The sequence below is a fragment of the Marmota monax genome, unplaced genomic scaffold (genome assembly GCF_021218885.2).
Source record: "Marmota monax isolate L192 unplaced genomic scaffold, Marmota_monax_Labrador192_F-V1.1 WCK01_AAM20220418_F8-fsc00076, whole genome shotgun sequence".
In the NCBI taxonomy this organism is placed as follows: Eukaryota; Metazoa; Chordata; class Mammalia; order Rodentia; family Sciuridae; genus Marmota; species Marmota monax.
Genome location: NW_026692843.1, coordinates 836660 through 854963, shown reverse-complemented (window position 1 = coordinate 854963; position 18304 = coordinate 836660). Strand labels below are relative to the sequence as shown.

The window sequence follows — 18304 nt, the reverse complement described above, 5'->3', positions numbered from 1 at the left end:
TCTGACCTCCAACAACGTCAGGTGGGCTTTTTGTAGGTGTCTAAATGGGGATTAAGGATCTTGCTTTGGAACATATTATATCGTTAATTATACTGAGAAAAAAGGATGACACAGTTGTACATTTTTCCTACAGCATTAGTATGCTAGTTTCCTAATTTCAATGTCATGGTTTTGTGAAATAAACAGGTAGTTAAGGAAAATTAAATAGGCATATAAACTTGCTATTCACAAATATTCTAGATGTCTGCTTTCCAGTTTGTGGAACATAGCCAGGTACTTGGTTTGAAATACAACAGACAAACAATCTGTCCTCCCTCATCTGCACAACAGCTGCACATGGCAGGTGTGCCCTAATGCCCAGGCTAGAAGTCTGCTGTGGAAAATGCTTTGGCTTCAGAGCTAAGAGAATACATTGATCCACTCGTCCATCCATTCACATATCTGTCACACATCAGCACTCAACACCTGTTGCAGCGTATCCCAAGTTCAGTGTCCTAAATTCCCCAGAGGACGGAAAGTTTCAGACAAATTATTGAGCTTCCCTAGGTCTCCAAAAACTGAGAAATGAAGTCATGGCTGAGTTTTTCCTCTGTCCTGACACAAGTGTTCAACAAGTAGTTCAGGTTTCCAAGGTCCTCTCCTTGGTCTCCATCCTTAGAAGGGTACCACCTCTTTATGGATTTCTTACCTGCCGGACAGTGCCGCAGTGGCCATATGGAATGTTGAAGATCAGGAAGCGCCCACTGACTTGTGGGCGACACAGATTATCATTTAAGTGGATGTCCCAGGAGGAGTAGCCCAGTCTCCGGAGATAGCCTCGGTCTATGACAGCTCGGAAGAGGTGGGGCAAGCAGAAGAGCTGGGCTGCAGAATGGGGAGATCTTGACAAAGAGGACCTGGTGCAACGGACTTGTAGGTCAGATGTGTGGGTGTGTTTATTTCTAAAAATACCATGGGCGGTGCTCTGGGCAGGGGCTGGCTCAGTTCTCTTTATCACCAGCCAGGACTTGACTTTCATTGACTTTATTTATATCCCCTGTGATGGCTTGCATCTGGAATGCCCCTCAGAGGCTTAAAGTTGTCTGGGGCTTTGGGGAAGTGATGGGATCCTTATCAGTGGATTGGTCCATTGATAGCTGGATGAACTACTGAGAGGTGGTGGGCACACCAGGCAGCAGGGCATGGTTGGAGGAAGTAAGTCACTGGGAGTGCCCTGGAAGAGTTATTTCTCATCCTCAGTCCCCCGACCCCCATCTCTCTCCTTCTCTGCCTCCTGGCTGCCATGAGCTGAGCAGCCTTCCTCTATCACACCTTTCTGCCATGATGTTCTGCCTTACCTCAGGCCCAGAGCAATGGAGCCTGCTGACCACAGACTGAAACTTCTGAAACCATGAGCCAAAATAAATGTTTCCTCCTTTTTTTTTTTTCAGGCTATTTGTCATAACAATGAAAACTGACCAATACATTCCCCCTTGTCCAAAAAGGCTTTAAGGTCAAATCACATCCACAGGGAATCCTGCCCATAGCACATTTCCCATGGGCCATGAGATGGAGCTTTATCTAAGAATTTAAAGGACAGCTTGTTTTCTATAAGAGAAAAGCTGAGCCCGGACCTGTCTATCTGGGTGTTGGCGTGGAGATAAGCTGGAGGCAACCAGTGAGAGCCTGGGTGCTAAGGGGCTTCTCTGCCAACCTCCTCCAGCCCACAGTGGACAGAAACCTCAGAGGTCTCAGTGGAAACACAGGTGGGTCCCCCTCACAGCAGCGTTTTCCTCCCCATTCATCTCCCTCTTAGCTCCCCCTTTTAGTAGCCTCAGATCTTTGAAGGAAGATGACTTTACCATTGTCCTTGGGCACAGCAGAGTCCGCTGGACCTGGCAAGGAGAGATGATGAGGGCAAATGTCAACAGAGCTGAAACACGGGCAGAGGATGCCGTAGACCAGAAGTGTAGCTAAGTGGTCTCGTCTGATTTGCTACTAAAGCTGGAATACAATGGCATGAGAATAGTCCAGGGCCTGCAAGGGAGAGGATGGCCCAGGCATTCCTGATGGAGCTGGATCCTGGCACGTGTGGACTAGAGTTGAGACTATGGGTCTCATCAACAGCAGGACTTGTTGGAGCAAGAGACAGTAAGCACAGGACTTCCAAGCTGATAAATACCATCATAGGCAGGAACTCTGGCTGATGTTCCATTTCATGAATATGGCACACTTGGGACTTCAGGCTGAGAAGCAAAACAGGACAGTACCCTGGGCCCCACTCAGCCCAGGAAGCATGGCTGGCCTGATTCACTCAACCCCTTCAGACATTCTGGGCCCCAGACCACTGGTCCTTTGGACACTGTAGTCTATGAAAGGAAACCCACTGGGTATATAACACAAGAAGGAAAAAGGGATTGTCATTGAGAGTGGGTCTCCTGACAGCACTAGGAATGGATGGAACTGCAAACAGGCACAATAAAAATGATCTAAAAGATGAGGACCCCATGACCCCAGTGCAGACTCAAATTGCTTGGTTCTCTGCAGAATTAGTGTTGTCACCAAGGGGCTCCAATAGCTTTCCTACTTGGGCTCCACCTGTATGCAAAACCAGATAGCACCTACATAAGGGTAAAGGCAATGGCAGCAATTCTTTTGATCACCTGTAAAAAACTAAGAATGGAACAGACAACATGAGATCAGACTCATGCAAATCTTAGAATTCCGTAACTGCATGAGATGTACAGGTCAACTTAGGGCGAACTGAGGACAAATGCAAGTGACTCCTACTCTATGCAGAAGGAAGTCATCCTGTGGAAGTCAGATGCCAAGGACGATGCTGAGTGACAATAAAATATATTCCAGGAGCAGGCGTTATGGCTCAGCAGTAGAGCCCTCGCCCAGCACCTGTGAGGCGCTGCATTGAATAGTCAGCACCACATAAAAATAAATAAATAAAATAAAGGTATTGTGTCCAAATACAACATAAATGTATATTCCAGCAGCCAAATCTCAGCCAAATCTCAGATAAAAAGGACACAAGGGAATCTGGGACACTGTGGGTGCCTTTTCGACTTCTGAGGGTTAGGTCAGGATGCCAAGTTGCCCCAAAATTGCGCCCTTGGAGGCCTCCTCAGAGACTGAAAAAGGAAGGGGACCAACTGCAGTCGGACAGAAGCAGGATCTACGCCCTTCATCATTTTATGACTTTAACTCAAACTTTTAGCTATATTTCAGAACAAATATGGCACTGAGTTGGAATTAAATAAAACTGAGAAGTCAACTCCTAAGCCTGATGGTTAAAACACTGACCACCTAGGTATCCTGCCGTTCCTGGGATGCTGAGTTTGGACCTGGGCGTGCTCAGGGGTGGTGCTGGGCAGAGCCTTGGGACACTCCCAGGCCCAGGACGCCGAGGAGCCGGTACCTGCGCAGAGCACGCTTGCGTCCTCGCTGTGCCTGCAGTTGTGTCGCGCCCAGCCCGCGTGGGCACAGCGCTCCAGTGCGTCCTCGTGGCCCGTGCAGCGCACGTCGTCCATCAGAATGGGCCCGATGCCAGGGCCGAATCGGCCGCGGCCCGGGGCGCCCAGCGCTCGGCCGCAGCCCAGAAGGCGGCACACGACGCGGGCGTTCCTGATGTTCCAGTGGTCGTCGCACACCGTGCCCCACACGCCCTCGTGCCGCACCTCCAGCCGGCCCTCGCAGCGACCCCGTCCGCCCGCCAGGCGCAGCGCACGGTCTGCGGGCAAGAGACAAGGTCAGAAGCTGCACCTGGGCGTCCACCCTGCACACCTCTCAGGTTTGTCACTTGCAGCAGGAGATATGACGCAGGAACAGTTCTATTTACGGTTTTGCTGTTCCTAGTTCTCTCTCTCCTTCAAAGTCAAGTTAAATTACCCTCAAGGAGTGTCCTTTATGGGCAAGCCTAGTTTCCCAGACACTTAGAATTTAATCTTGTAACAAAAACACAAAACGCAAAAAGAAAAATAATAGTACTATCAGGTAAAAATCAAACAACTCTCCTCCCAGTCTTTACAAAAAGGTTATTCTAAATTAAAGCTCTGTCCTAACTCATCCAACAAAATATGTCCTATGAAATTACTTTTACTGTTGATGAGTAAGAGCTTATATTTTAACTATAAAAACAATATCATATAACCTAGCTATTCCACTCCTCCATGTTTACTTAAGATGCATGAAAACATGTGTCCACAAAAAGATTTATACATAGTAGAATTTTCCATGCATATTAGCCTCAAACTGGAAACAACCCAAGTACCCAGGCATAGGAGAATGAATAGATTGTGGATGCACATTATGGAATATTACTAAATAAAGAAAAGGATCCATTACAACACATGGGATGAATCTCAGAAAAAATTTAAATAAATTAAGACACAACAGGGTTTCATATTATTTGGTTTCATTCCATAAGATTCTAGGGAAAAAACCCAAATTACAAAGCTAGAAAGCAGACCAGATGTTACCTAGTGAAGGAGTGAGAGTCTTAATGCCCAGGGGCATGAGGGAATTTCCCCGGGGTGATGGAAATATTCTGTGTCTTTTTTAATATTCTATGTTTTGCTCATGGTGGCAGTTACATTAGACAAAACTTGCAGATGTGTGTAATTGTATATAAGTGATTTAAAGAGTAAAAACAATCAAAAGAAAAACTTGTAGTTGTGTATTGCTTAACAATGAGGATACCTTCTGAGAAACATGTTGTTAGGTAACTTTGTTGAATAACATCATAGAGTGTACTTACAGAGGAAGATAGCTATGGTATCTCAAGGCCATATAATCATATGGGACCACAGTCACATATAGGATCACCATTGACTGAGATATTGTTATGGGGCACATGACTGTATTATGTTCATGTGCCATACCCACCGATGTCTAAATTTTTTTTTGCATGAATTGGCTTGTAGTGGCTGTATTTTTAATTTTCTGCACTGTTTGCCATATGGAAGAAGCTTAAGGAGTATTAATAAATCCCACTCATCAGTTTTTCTGGTGGCAGTATGCCAGTCCAGGATGACTGCTCTCCCCTGGCTTACCTGGCTGCTGCAATATTGGAAAAATGATACCCAGGCTTGTTTTAACTGGGACTATGGGGGCCGGGGTGTAGCTCAGTGGTAGAGCACTTGCTGGGCATGCTAGGGACCTGGGTTTGATTCCCAGCATGGGGTCAGAGGTATGAGTGTGAGTACACATCTTGAGTGAGGTCTTGGGAGGTGAGTTTTGGGTGGACCCATGACCCACAGTGTGTGTGTCTGTACATATACAAAGAACTAGCTCATAACAAAATTAAGTGCAAAAGAAAGAAGATCCAAACAGTATTATTAGCGCTCTGAAACAAACAAAACTTACCAGGTAAAGGGACCATTTCTTCTTCAACTGAAATTGTAACTGTAAAAAAATGAAATCCTTAAAATGAGTCCCCTCAAAGTCACATATTTATAGTCAAAGTGGAAGAGGAATCAAATGTATTCTCTAATTCTGGACAGCCATACTTTTGTTTAAGCTTCTACTTTTGTTTAAATGTAGAAATACTGTCCAGTAAGTTTTATTTTCTTGGCGTCAAAATATAATAAGTGGTCTTACATGCTGTTTAGTCTTCAGAAAAAAATAATTTATTCAATGGTCATAAAAGATATATAAATATACTGAATTTTGATCATTACCAGGTGATGGAGTCACTTTTGCTGAAATTGAATCTGTAGCTGCCAAAAAAAAAATTACAGTTGAAAAGGAAGCATTAAAATTTAGCCTCATTGTGATTTTACACTGTAGACTACAAGTTTATGAAAACAAGCCTGTTCTCCTGAGGGGTATGCACTTATTTTGTGGATTTACCCATTCAGGATGAAATGATCGTGTATGAGAAGTTGGCATTTTGTAAGATGGAGCAAGAATGATTCTCATTTGCAGCATCCACAACCTGTCAGGTAATCTATGTCTCTAAAGCTCATGATGACCAACCCAGGAGTGTGTTTTCTGATTTTAGAAAGGAGGCTCAGAGGGACTGTATAACATGACAAGGTCATGCACAGTTCAAACCTGTAGGGCCACAGAGCACAGATTCTCAGCACTCTGCTTTTCCTGAGCTTAGGATCTGGGAGTTGTTCACACCGGGCTCAGGTGACTCAGGGAGGAGGAGGGTCTGCGGCCACCACTCCGGTCCTCACTCTGAGGAAGGTCTCCTGTAGCAACAGGAAGAGATTTGGGCTGTCAAGCTTTCCAGAAGTGCCACCTGATCTGCACCCAGTTGACAGCCACAAAGAAAGCCTGCCTCTTGTCCTGTCGAGAGCCAGTGGGGACCACCAGGGAGGGGATTGTCTGATGTAAATGGAGACCTGGTGAAGGCCAGAAAGGAAGGTGGTGAGGAAATGCGAAATGGAGGGCGGGAGGGGAGGAGTGAAGGAAGCCATGTCATCCGCAAGGGAAAAGGAAGGACTAACCCTCGGCTTCACTGAGCTTTACCCCCTGTATGGCCAAAGGAACCAGGGCTTGACAAAGGAAAAAAGAAAGGAAACAGAAGCTCAGCAGAGCCTCATCACTGAAGATGTCGCTTTGCGGGGACAGGGGGGGTCCCACAAATGGATTCATTAGCAAAGCCTGGGAGCTGAAAGGACATTGGATGGGAGTTGGGATCTGGATTTGCCTGACCCAACTCTGTGACCTCAGGCACATTTTCCTTCAAAATGAAGGTGGTGGTTCAGTTCTTTACACCTCCAACGGGGTCCATAACCAGCAGCACTTGCTTCACAGGGGAACCTGTTAGAAATGCGGAGTCCAGGCTCTATCAGGAGCCACTGGATCTGCGCTTGAACAAGTTCTGCAGGAGGTTCACATGCACATGAGAATCTCGTTGGAGAATCGCTGGTCTAGGTCAGCTCTAAGGGCTCCTCTGGGCTCGACATTTGAGGTTCTTTTGTCCTGTTCAATCTGCCCAGCACCTGCCTTCAATGTTCAGTTTCATAACCAGTGATGGGGAATGGTCTGGAACCCTCTGGACTTGACTAGCCTCCCCTGACCTTGCCTAAGGAAACAGGAAGTGTCTATTCTAGGTGTAATAATTCTTGCTGGGCTGAGGATGCTCAGGAAGTCACTCACAGGGACTGCAAAGAGCAGAGAGCATACCTGGTGAAGAAGGAGCTTCTCCTGAAGGCGGGGGAGTGGGAATTGTGTCTGTGAATGGAGAAGAATGTTTTGATTTGACCCACAGAGTCTGAAAATTGAAGAGCAAATGAGCAGAATCAACACCCTCACAACCCGGCTCTCTGTGCGGGTGCTGGGGTGTGCTGGCTGGCTGGCAGCATGGCCTCCACCATAGCACACGCGGCCGAGCGGGCAAGGTGTGGACCCCAGTCCTGTCCTCCCCCGGGCGTGTCTGATCAAGACCAGGGCAGCAGGCAGAGAGTGTTCCTGCTGGAGGCGCCTCTTCTGTGTCTATGGCTGAGCCAAGGGGCGTGGCGCTCCCTCTCTGAGGAGGATGCTGGGCTCTCTGTGCACGGGTCTTGGGCCACGGAGTGAGCATCGATGCATGTGTTCATTGCCAGAGAAAAAGTTGATCATGTTTAACTCAGGAAATGTGACAGGGAGGAACATTACCAGAGAAAGCGTCCACTTCTGTTGAGGCTGAAGTTGCATCTGTGTATAAACCAAGAGAACAGGACACTGGGAACTGAGTGTGGCAGTGCTGGGTGTCATTTCCTTGCGCTTCACGTTGTGGTCCACGTGGTCATTAGTAGGCTCCTTTCCTTTTCTTTTTTCTCCAACCCTCCCTCCCTGCCCCTCCCTCTTTTCCTCCCTCCCTCCTTAATCTCCCTCTCTCTCTTTTCTTTTTTTCGAATAAACATGAAGGGTTTATTTAGAGAAATGCAAGTACTCCAGAGGATGTGGAGTGGGCTGTCCCAAGCAGGAGGTGGCCTCATGACTTCTTTTTTAGATTTTTTCCACAATGTCTTTATTTTATTTATTTATATGTGGTGCTGAGGATCAAACCCAGTGCCTCATGCATGCTAGGCAAGTGCTCTACCACTGAGCCCCAGCCCCAGCCCCAGCCAGTGCTGTGACTTCTGTGTTGTGGGTTCTCAAGATCTGCTTGGGATCCCCCCACCCTATGAACTATTCATTTGTGTGGTTACAGCCATTTCCACCTAAGCTTAGTGCACCTGTGGTTGCTTCATTTTCTAAACAGGGTGCAACAAATAAGAAGCAAAGCTCATGGATTTGAAAAGCATAGTGGGAGACTTTACCAGTTAGAGAGGTTGCATCTTCTGGGGTTGAAGAAACATCTGTAGATAAAGGGGAGAAGGGACTTAAGTACCTTTGGGGGCACACCAGGCTTCTGTTCTTACTGAGGTTGCATTGGGGCAAAGTTTTCATGAAGCCAACTAGTGTGATAAACAGACCTCTAAGAAGAGGCACTTGAAGGGATGACAGGCAGATTGTACCTGGTGAAGAGGTCACAGCAGTTGGGATGGAAGCTGCAGACAAACAGAAACAGCAAGGAGGTGATTAGTCATGCCAGGGGCCGTGGTTCCAGAAGATACAGGAACATCGCGGTGGTGCCTTAGATCTGCATTACTGGCCAGGCCTGTCCTCCTGATTTTCCAGACAGTGTGCAGCAGGCCATCCACTGCTTGCAAGCCATGTCCCCAAGCCTAGGGTCTCCATTCCTGAGGCCCACTCTTCCCTTCTTCCCGTGGAGCTGGAGATGACCCGTTTGGAGGGCAACAGCCATTGGCTAAGTTTCTCAACTCCAGGAGGTTAGTCTAACAAAGATTCTGTGTGGGGACTTGCTTTCCCACCCAGCCTTCCCCTCCTTTCCCATGGAGCAGGGAGGCAGTGACCCAGGAGAGGGTCAGCTCTGAAGATCTGAACTTTTTCTAGGTGCACTGTCCCAAGACACGGGGCGAGGGGCAGGGGGAGGGCAGTAGGTCCACTTGTCCTTTGTACTAGTGCTGCCCTCCCACCCGTGTTATCAGTAGTAAAGGCCAGATTTTGGTGCTGACACTGATATTTTATTTCTCAATTGCTTCAGCACCTACGATAGGGAAAGTCTCCTCTTTATTGCGTCCCCTGAAGCGCTCTACACTATTTGTGGTTCTTGATCCTAAAGTCGCATTAGGAACTTCCCACACAATCCAACCAGATTCACTCAAAATCGATTGCACTCTGCCTCCCCGCTGCCTGGGCAGAGCCAGCACGTGGCCATCCTCACTGAACGCCGGGGGAGTGTCAAGGAGGATTAATGGCTGGACATCTCCCTGTTCCAGCAACACCACTTGGTGGCTGGGCTCCAGGAGAAACTCCCTCCATGAACTCGAGTGAGCGATTGTGTTAGACCACTTGTGCCAGTGTACATTTTCACGGACTTGACCTGGCTAACTAGCTGAATGAATTTTTCCCTGTGAAAAAGAAAATTCCTTCACCCATCAGGGGAGATGGTTTTTATGAGCCAGGTCAATATAAGCATGTTAAAAAACTCAAAAGATTACTAAAGAATCCAAGAATTTGGTCAAGACATAAATGGTTATTTAATGAATTCGCTGGAAATTAAAAAAAAATTGTAGCAAACAAGATGAAATCCAAAATAACATTTAAATTACCTGTTGGAGTGGTTATAGCAATATCCAAAGATCCTGGAAATAAGAAACGATAATTGGTTAAAATCTACCAAAGGGTAAGCAAATACTGCTTTATAGTTAACTTGTTTTCTTCTCTTTGTCCCTGGAGCACAGAAACCTGATATTATGGTTTGGATGCAAGGTGTCCCCCAAAAGCTAACATGTGAGACAATGCAAGAAGGTTCAGAGGAGAATTGATTGGGTTGTGAGAGTCTTAACCCAATCAGTGAATTAATCCCTGGTGGGATTAACTGAGAGGTAACTGAAGTGTGGGGTGTGGCTGGAGGTGGGAATTGGGGCGTGGCTTTGGAGTATATATATTTTGTATCTGTAGAGTCGAGTCTCTCTCTGCTTTCTGATCACCGTGATGTGAGCTGCTTCCCTCTGCCGCCCTCTCCCTCATGATGTTCAGCATCACCTCGAGGCCCAAGGAATGGAGCTGGCCTTCTATGGACTCTGAGCCCTCAAATAAACATTTCCTCCTCTATGATTGTGCTGGTCAGATCCTTTAGTCACAGCAGCGAAAAAGCTGACTAAAACACCTAACTTTCATTTAATTGATTCACACATCTTGATTGCCCATTCCCCCGTGTCAGGCACTGGGCTGGTTCTGGAGCAAAAGAGTCAATAAAACTACATATAGTTGCTGCCCTCAAAAAGAGGACCAACTCATGGATAGACAGAGAAGATGAAAAGACACACAAGCAAATGGATGACTTTTGCCATGAAATGAGAAACACAGATGGCCCAAGAACCTCTAACAGGTTCTAACAGGTGAGCTGACCTGGCCAGGGAGCTCCCCTCCCATGCCCTTCTGCCTGGCACAGGTCCGTCCTGGATGAGGTGCTCTGCTCAAAGACAGTGACAACCTGACACTAGCCCACTCCCAGGCCTGGAGTGGCAGACCCTCGTGCTGCCAACATGTGCAGTGTAGGGGCAGAGGCATTACCAGGCGAAGGAGTCTCTTCCTCTGGAGTGAGAGTTGTGCCTGGATGTGAAACATAGAGATGTGCGTCATTCCATCAGGAAGTTTTGCAGAAAGGCCCAAGTCTGCCTTTACTGGGGTCTCATGTACTAATCTGAGTTCTTGGAAAAACAGGGACTAATTATTTCCTGTCTTCCCAAATAAGAATTTAAGTATCCAAGTTAAAACACATGCACTGTGATAGTATAAATTAAATCCTGATATGATGAAAGTTTATATTTGTGTCGGGCACAAGAACATACATATTATTTGATTCCCTTTATAAGATTTTAGTCCTTTTGAACAAAAGACACTGATGGTGTTCCCATCTGCCTGATTCAGAGTCCTTGGGAAGAATGCCATTGTTGTTTAGGGAGGGAACACAGAAGCATCTCAAAGGGACATCAAGGTAAGTAAATGACGTTTTGGTTCCATATTGTTGCAGTTAGAAAGTCTGGTGACATTAAATGGCTTTTCTGAGCATTTCTGTAGCTGTTGGAGCACCTGCTAGCATTTCCTGGATTGTCAATGTGGCTCTTCTATGAGGGTTACCCCTCCCATCCTGTGTACTCTACCTCCAAACATTTTTCTTTCCTAACATGCAGCCAGTAGGGAGGCCTGGTAGCCAGCTACTGGAGTGTGTAGAAAGGAGGAATGACTGGCTCTGAGAGAGCAGCTCATACACCATACATATCCTTCCATGAGTACCCAAGTACTTTATTTAGGATTGAATGTTGGGATCTCACTGTGGCTGCCTAGAGGCCCTCTTTGTCTGCTTCTGGATTCTAGACTATTTTCTAAGGGATTAATTTAGCCAAGCGACTCCCCAACAAATAGAGGGATAATTGCATTATCTTGGTAGAATTTCAACAAATAACTATCCCTGAGATAGGCAGAAGGGGGACAAGTCACAGGAAACTTGTTACCAGTCATGAGGATCAAATCTGTGACTGAAGTTGAAGTAGGAACTGTCAAAACAAGCAAAAGATAAATTGTATTTAAATAACATCTTTGTTGATCAAGTTCATTGGTAAAAAATTTTCACAAGAATGACCCTATTTATAAATGTGTCTCAGCACAGTTGATTATGCTTTGTTCCTATTTGATTCTCCTAGCCTGTGTAATCAAGATAAAGGAAACAAATAACGAGGGTGGTGGTGTATGAGTCTTGGACCTGAGTGACTGGTTGTGGTCTCTAGTGTTTGTGTAATGGAGCAATTGACCTTGTATAAGTCCTTTTGCATCTCTAAACTTCAGGTCCTGCAGCATCTGAAGGACCAATCCAAGGACTAGTAGCATCAGTATCCTATTGTTGGAAATGCAGACTCTTGGGCTGCATTGAATCCAAATGTGCATTTTAAGAAATTCCCAAGTGAGTTATGTGCATATTCAACTCTAAGAAGCACTGAGCTTGCAAATGGAGATGCTGCAGGCCAGGAGAATATGAGAGGTCAGGTGCCATGTGAAGGGGCCACCCTGCCCTGCTCAGTCCCAGGCAATTATTGCTCGTGAGGTGTGTAATACTAGTTCCCACTCTCAGATTTTCCAATCAAAGCTGGAAATCTTGGGCTGGAAATGCAGCTCAGTGATAGGGCACTTGCCCGGCATGCGTGAGATCCTGGATTAAATCCCTAACATCATAAAAAGAAAAAAGAAAAGGAAGAAAGTCTGAAATATAGATTCTTAAAACAACAACAACAGCAACAACATTACCACCACCAACAACTTTTGTTTTCAAAATGTGGGATTAAAAATAATTTAAACATGCATTGGCAATGCTGGGTTGTCTGAATCTAAATTCATTTGTGGGTCAAAACTTGTCCAGGGCTGCCCATTTGTGACTTCTGATCTGAGCAATCTCTAAGGGTTCTTCCAACTCTCAGGAATTGTTACATTGTGATGGTCCCATATTTAACTTGTCCTTGCCTAAAAGACTTTGTGGGCAATTCTCATAGCTGTAGTCACAAAAGCGAATTGTGTTTCATCATAATTTCCCTTAGAGGTTAGTCTACCAAGCCTGGCAGAAGGCTTTTGAGATTTTGGAAATACAGACTATGGGCCACTCTCATAACTGTTTACAGTTCAAAGAAAATGTGAGTTGAGCTGCTTTGTGTTGAGGTGGTATTTCTCCAACTTATTGAGCTGCACAATGACCAACTCAAGCCCTAGGACAATCCCTGGTGTGTAGAAGGACTTTTACAAAAGGACACTTAAGTCGCTTGCTTTGGAGAGTCAAGCTAAGTCTTGGCCTGCAGCAGCATGTATGTCCCTAGAAGGGTGACTGGAAGCTCCCACCATGGTGCCCTACACAAGTGTAGACCACTCAGTCCCCAGGACAAGGCTTTCAGAATTGTGTCCATCCTTCTGTTCTACAGGTAAAGAAACAGAAGCCTAAGAGGTCTGGGGACTTGCCCACCATTTCCCACTGGTTAACACTGGAGCCAGAGAACCCAAGGTTATGCTCTGGTGCCAAATAGGGCCACGCTGCATCACCATCTGAAAGTGATGAGAAGTTTGGAAAACATTGGGTTACACCAAATTAAAAAGAGATCTCTCCCTGCAGGACTCATTAGAGACTTGAAAGTGCTAATAGACTGAATCATCAAGAGAAGATATGGTATTTCCCCAAATTATGTAGCTATGCAAATCATTCTCAGAAATTTGCATAACACTGGATGAAGGGACTGTACTCTGAAACATGCTCAGGAGACAAATTGCTCCATTATTTTCTGAAAATATGGATTCAGGTTTTGCCTGAGATGTCTGAAGTCTTGTAAGTTCAAAAATTACAGAAAAAACACTCACGGATTACCCCATGTGCTGACACTAATGAACATGGGAGTGAAGCAGGGTCACTAGAATTTGATCTCAGAGACCAATTGTGGCACCAAAGAGGGAAGGAACACACTGGAATCCTGTACCTTGGTACAAAGGCACCCAATCTGTTCCTTTTATTGTTCTGATTAATGAATATGTAAGCAGCTTACATTAGTTTGATATGAGCTTGATATTTAGTTTCATATGAGATAAAAACTGCGACCCTCATCATATGTAAGACAATCTACTTCTCTGATTTATAGAAAGCAAGAGAGAAAATAAAATTACCCGGTAAAGCGGTCAATTCTGTGGCTGATGCTGAAATGGCAAAACAATCAGGAACTTAGAAGATACATTTTTGTTTAAAAAATTGATACCTCAGATACATTAAGTTAGGAACAAAACAACTTCTGAAGTGTGAAACCAAGAATAAGAAAAGTTTCTTAGTTGATACTCAAATTATTATTCTAACCTGTGGGCTATAGAATTAAGATAAGCTGGGCAGTAGGTATTTTCATTTAATCTGATTTCCTTTTCTATTATACGATTTTTGGCAAGAGAAAGAAGAAAAAAAAATAATGCACAAACTGCTGAATTAAACAAAGCAGAACAAACAAGAGGGGACCACTCCAACCACAGAGGGAGAAGGAAATAGTGTTGAAGTGTTGAAATACTGTTGAGAACTCGGGTTTGGGTCATGGAATTCTCATCAGCAGTGCCACAGTGTCATCTTCAAAGCTCAAAACAGACAATTTGAGGACAAAGACTAGGAAGTGCCTGACCCCATGGTGGCTGACAGGCAGTCTGGGGGGGTCCCTGAAGACTGCAGAGACGGAGGGCTCTACGCTGAAGCAGCTTAGAAAGAAGGTTATAAACGACGGAGAGGCCACCCGGAACCAAGGCCAGGTAGGCTGTGGGACTGAGGGACTTGGGATGATCCAGGTTAAATGATGCCCCATTATTTATTGGCTGCCCAGTGCTGAGAATGGACCTCCGATTGTGTTTGGAGCTTCCCAAGGGGACCCAGACATTCCCATGTCAGTTCCCAGATCCCTGCCAAGAGTCACAGCTCTGCCGGTTTCAGGAGACAGTTGAGAGTGAGTACCTGAGCAGATGACGCCGGCGTCCTCGTGATGGCCACAGTTGTGGACGGACAAACCCAGATGCTGGCATCGGCCTAGCGAGGTCTCAGTGCCCTGGCACTGCACGTCATCCAGAAGGATGCTCCCCACACCCTTCCCGAAGTAGCCGCTCCCCAGGGCGCTGATGCCCTCTCCGCAGCCCAGCTGCCAGCACACCACGTGGGCGGCATCGATGCTCCACAGGTCGTCACACACGGTGCCCCAGGTGCCATTGTGGTGGACTTCAACACGGCCTTCACACCGGCTCCTCCCACCCACCAACCTGATGATGGACAGGTCTGGGGAAGACTCAGAGGTTATTACTGGGACTTCTACTAGGACTTTTCCTTAGTTCTATATCAAACACCTTGGATTCTAGAGCCTCACAGGACTAAGAGTAGTGCTTACAAATGCAGAGCCTGCTTTCCTGGGCTATTTCTGATTTCCACTGTTTTACTCTATCATTCTTATCTTTGGGTTGGGCAAAAGGTTTACAAAAGGATAAAAATAAATATCTATTTTGGAGCTGGAGACAGTGGTACACATCTGTAATCCCAGTGGCTGGGGAGGTTGAGACAGGAGGATGGTGAGTTCAAAGCCAGCCTCAGCAGAAGTATGTGTTAAGCAACCTAGTGAGACCCTGTCTCTAAATAAAATACAAAATAGGGCTGGGGATGTGGCTCAGAGGTTGAGTGCCCCTGAGTTCAGTCCACAGTACCACCCCCCACCACAAGAAAAAAAAAATCTATTTTGGAACCAGGCCATCAGATTGATAGGCAAACTCATTGTCATTGTCATTGACATTGATAGATATCACACCCAACTTCTGGTTTTCTTTAAGCCAAACTTTCCCATTGGCTCAGGTTCAAAGTTAAAAACATCTCAGTAGAACCAGAGAGTAGATGCAATGAGGCTTTGCTTGTAGCCTGTGCCTCTGTTTCAGGTCTGTATTTTCCCCAGTCCCAGGGAGGCATGGATCCAGGAGGGCACTGACATCACTGGCTGTGACCCCATCGACCCCCAGAAAAACCCAATAACCAGGAAGTTGCAGGAGAAACAATGAGAGGATTACCAACTGCAGGAGCTGGGCTTGCCAGAGCTGGGGCCACTTCAGCTGAAAGAGAAGAGGCATTCACATCAGGGGAGGTGAAGTCTGACAAAACGCCACCAGCTAAGCGGGCACGTGAGTCCCATGGGTGCCAGTGTGTGTGTGGGGGGTGCGGTCAGAGCTTCCCAGCAAATGCAGCAGTGCTGAGGGGAGGCCAGTGTCCAGAGGTCTGGCTCATCGGGACAGCCGCTGTGAACCATCTCGGCCTGGCCTGGGCGGGAACCTGGAAGCATCTCTCTGAACTCCACCGGGGAGGAGTCACCTATAGTGGCTCTGGAGATGTGAGGCTAGAGAACAGGATGGTGGACATTTGATGCCGATTTAACTCAGAGTGCTTATCCCTAGACCCCATGAAACACTAAGTCTTCAGATTAAAATACCACCAGCCAACAGAGGGGAGTAGAAATGCCGTCTCCTCTGCCTCATCTTCAGCCCATCTGGGGACCTCATCTCTGCCCAGCCCTGAGGAGACTGGGGTGATGCTGGGCTATGGTGAGACCCCACAATGGAGTGGGGAGTCACAGATATCTGTCGCATGCAATTAATTAGTAACAAAAGCCAAAAAACAGGGATTTAGCATGTTCATTCAGCTGTTTTGAAAAGTTGCCTAAAATTACCCCTCATGGCAAGAAAGTCCCAACTTAGGCAGTCAGCAATCAGGAGAGTATTCAGAGAGCATGGCTCTCTCTGAGAAATATCTTCCAGAGAAACCCACAAGTTGGACACACCTGGGAGAACCATTCCCAGAAGTTAAGAATCACTCCAGGGCGAGGCTCGACTTCTGTTTCTGTGTATGTTTTGGCTCATGGGATTTCTTCTCAGGGCCAGGGGGACTGGCTGTGGTGCATGGCAGGGGATACTACTCTCCTGACATTAGAGTGACCAAGGTCCTGGCTTGTTGGAGTTCAAAGAGGACATGTGACTTCTCAGTGCTAAAGCCAGGACATTCCAGGCAAAGCAGGGCAAGTTCTTGACCCACCTGGGACCCCAGGCCACTCGGGTATCTGCCTGTCAGAGATGACTGTCCTGCTTGGGAGGGAAACCGGGCTCAGCAGAGTTCAGGTACCTGAGCAGACAGCCCCGGCGTCCTCATGGTGCCCACAGTTATGCACAGACAGTCCGAGGTGGTGGCACTGTCCCAGGTTGGTCTCGTTGCCTGTACACCTCACGTTGTCTAGGAAGATGGGGCCGGAACCGTCGCCAAACAGACTGCTCCTGGGAGCTGCCAGGGCTGCCCCACAGCCCAACTGCTGGCACACCACCTGGGCAGCGGGCAGGCTCCAGAGGTCGTCGCACACGGTCCCCCAGGTGCCGTTGTGGTAGATCTCCACTCGGCCCTCGCACGGGTGCTTCCCGTCGGCCAGCCTCACCCCCGGCAGATCTGCAGGAGCAAGAGCTAGTGGGCTTGAGGAGCCTCCTTCAGTGCTCGACGGGACAGCACATCTGGCTGGAGACTCTGGCCCTGGGGTGCAGCCTGCTGGGGGAGAGCATCTATCATGCAGGTGGGGCTGTGCTAATGCGGAGCCTTAGAAAACAGAGGAGCAGAGATGCCTGCTGTCTACCTACAATTTAGCAGACTCCACAGTGGCTCTGCCGGGCTTTGTGGAAGACATTCTGCTTTCACCCTTGTTTACTGTGTTGTGTTCCTAAACATTAAAAACAAGGCAGCTGCATGCTTGGAGCCCAGGTTTTGCATTTCTAAGCCAGATTTCCCCAAACATGATGAGATTATCAGAGCAAAATTAGTTTTGCTTTACTTGAATTTAGAGAGCTGTAAAGTACTTATTTGGGATGACACAGGTGGACAGAGGTTGGAAAATCAGAGGAAGATGTGGAGTCCCAGCTGCAAGAAAGCGAATTATTGACTAAGTAAAACAGACCCTTTGAACCCAAAGCAAGTGAAATTGATTCTCAAAGTCTAGACCTTTGTGAGCAGGACTGGTTCCTGGAATCCCTTAAGCAGAGTGTGGAGTGGGCCTCTGTGCAGGCCTTTGGATGCTGCTGCTGAGGTGGGTGGGGGAGCTGGCTCTCTCCGGGAAGAGAATCCTATACTAGGAGAGTCCTCCAGGGAGCACAGCTCCTTTCCCATACAGAGGTGGGAATAGTATTCACTAACTCTCTGCTGGTCAAATGGTGGGACTCCAGCTTCAGAAAAACTGTTATCAAATGCAAGAATAGAAACAGTACCTATTTGATGGAAAATGTGTGGATGATCCTGATGAGCTGAAGAAACTGTACAGGTACAAAAGAAAAGTAGCCTCCGTAAGTACATTTAAGAAAAAAAAACAATGAAATTTCATATTCATTTCAAATACCGTCTAAGTCATAGGCATTTCACCTTTAAAGAACCCCATTGAGTCTCTGATCACATAGTTACTATTTAAAATGTAATGGCAGCTCATGAATGAATATGCACATTATTTTTATTAAGAAAATAAAAACTATGGGGCTGGGGTTGTGGCTCAGTGGTAGAGTGCTCTCCTGGCATGCATGAGGCACTGGGTTCCATCTTCAGCACTACATAAATGTAAAATAAAGATATTGTGTCCACTAAAACTAAAAAGTAAATATTAAAAAAAAGAAAATAAAAACTAAAACTCATGTTGGGATTTTGAAGCTACGACCCCATACCCAGGGCTGCCTCAGCAGAACCAGAGTTCAGCCGCTGCATCCCAGG

At 46.6% G+C, this 18304-nt stretch overlaps 1 protein-coding gene across 1 annotated transcript in view; it reads right to left on the bottom strand.

Annotated features, from left to right (window-relative positions):
- Positions 1–18304, bottom strand: part of LOC124095573 (deleted in malignant brain tumors 1 protein-like) — an 88733-nt gene that overhangs the window by 6160 nt on the left and 64269 nt on the right. The window contains exons 28-33 of the mRNA XM_058580777.1: positions 16694–17052; positions 15592–15603; positions 14504–14854; positions 3407–3718; positions 1842–1874; positions 689–864 (exon numbers count right to left, since the gene is read on the bottom strand). Coding sequence (XP_058436760.1) covers positions 689–864; positions 1842–1874; positions 3407–3718; positions 14504–14854; positions 15592–15603; positions 16694–17052 — 1243 coding nt within the window. The remainder of the gene's footprint in view (positions 1–688; positions 865–1841; positions 1875–3406; positions 3719–14503; positions 14855–15591; positions 15604–16693; positions 17053–18304) is intronic.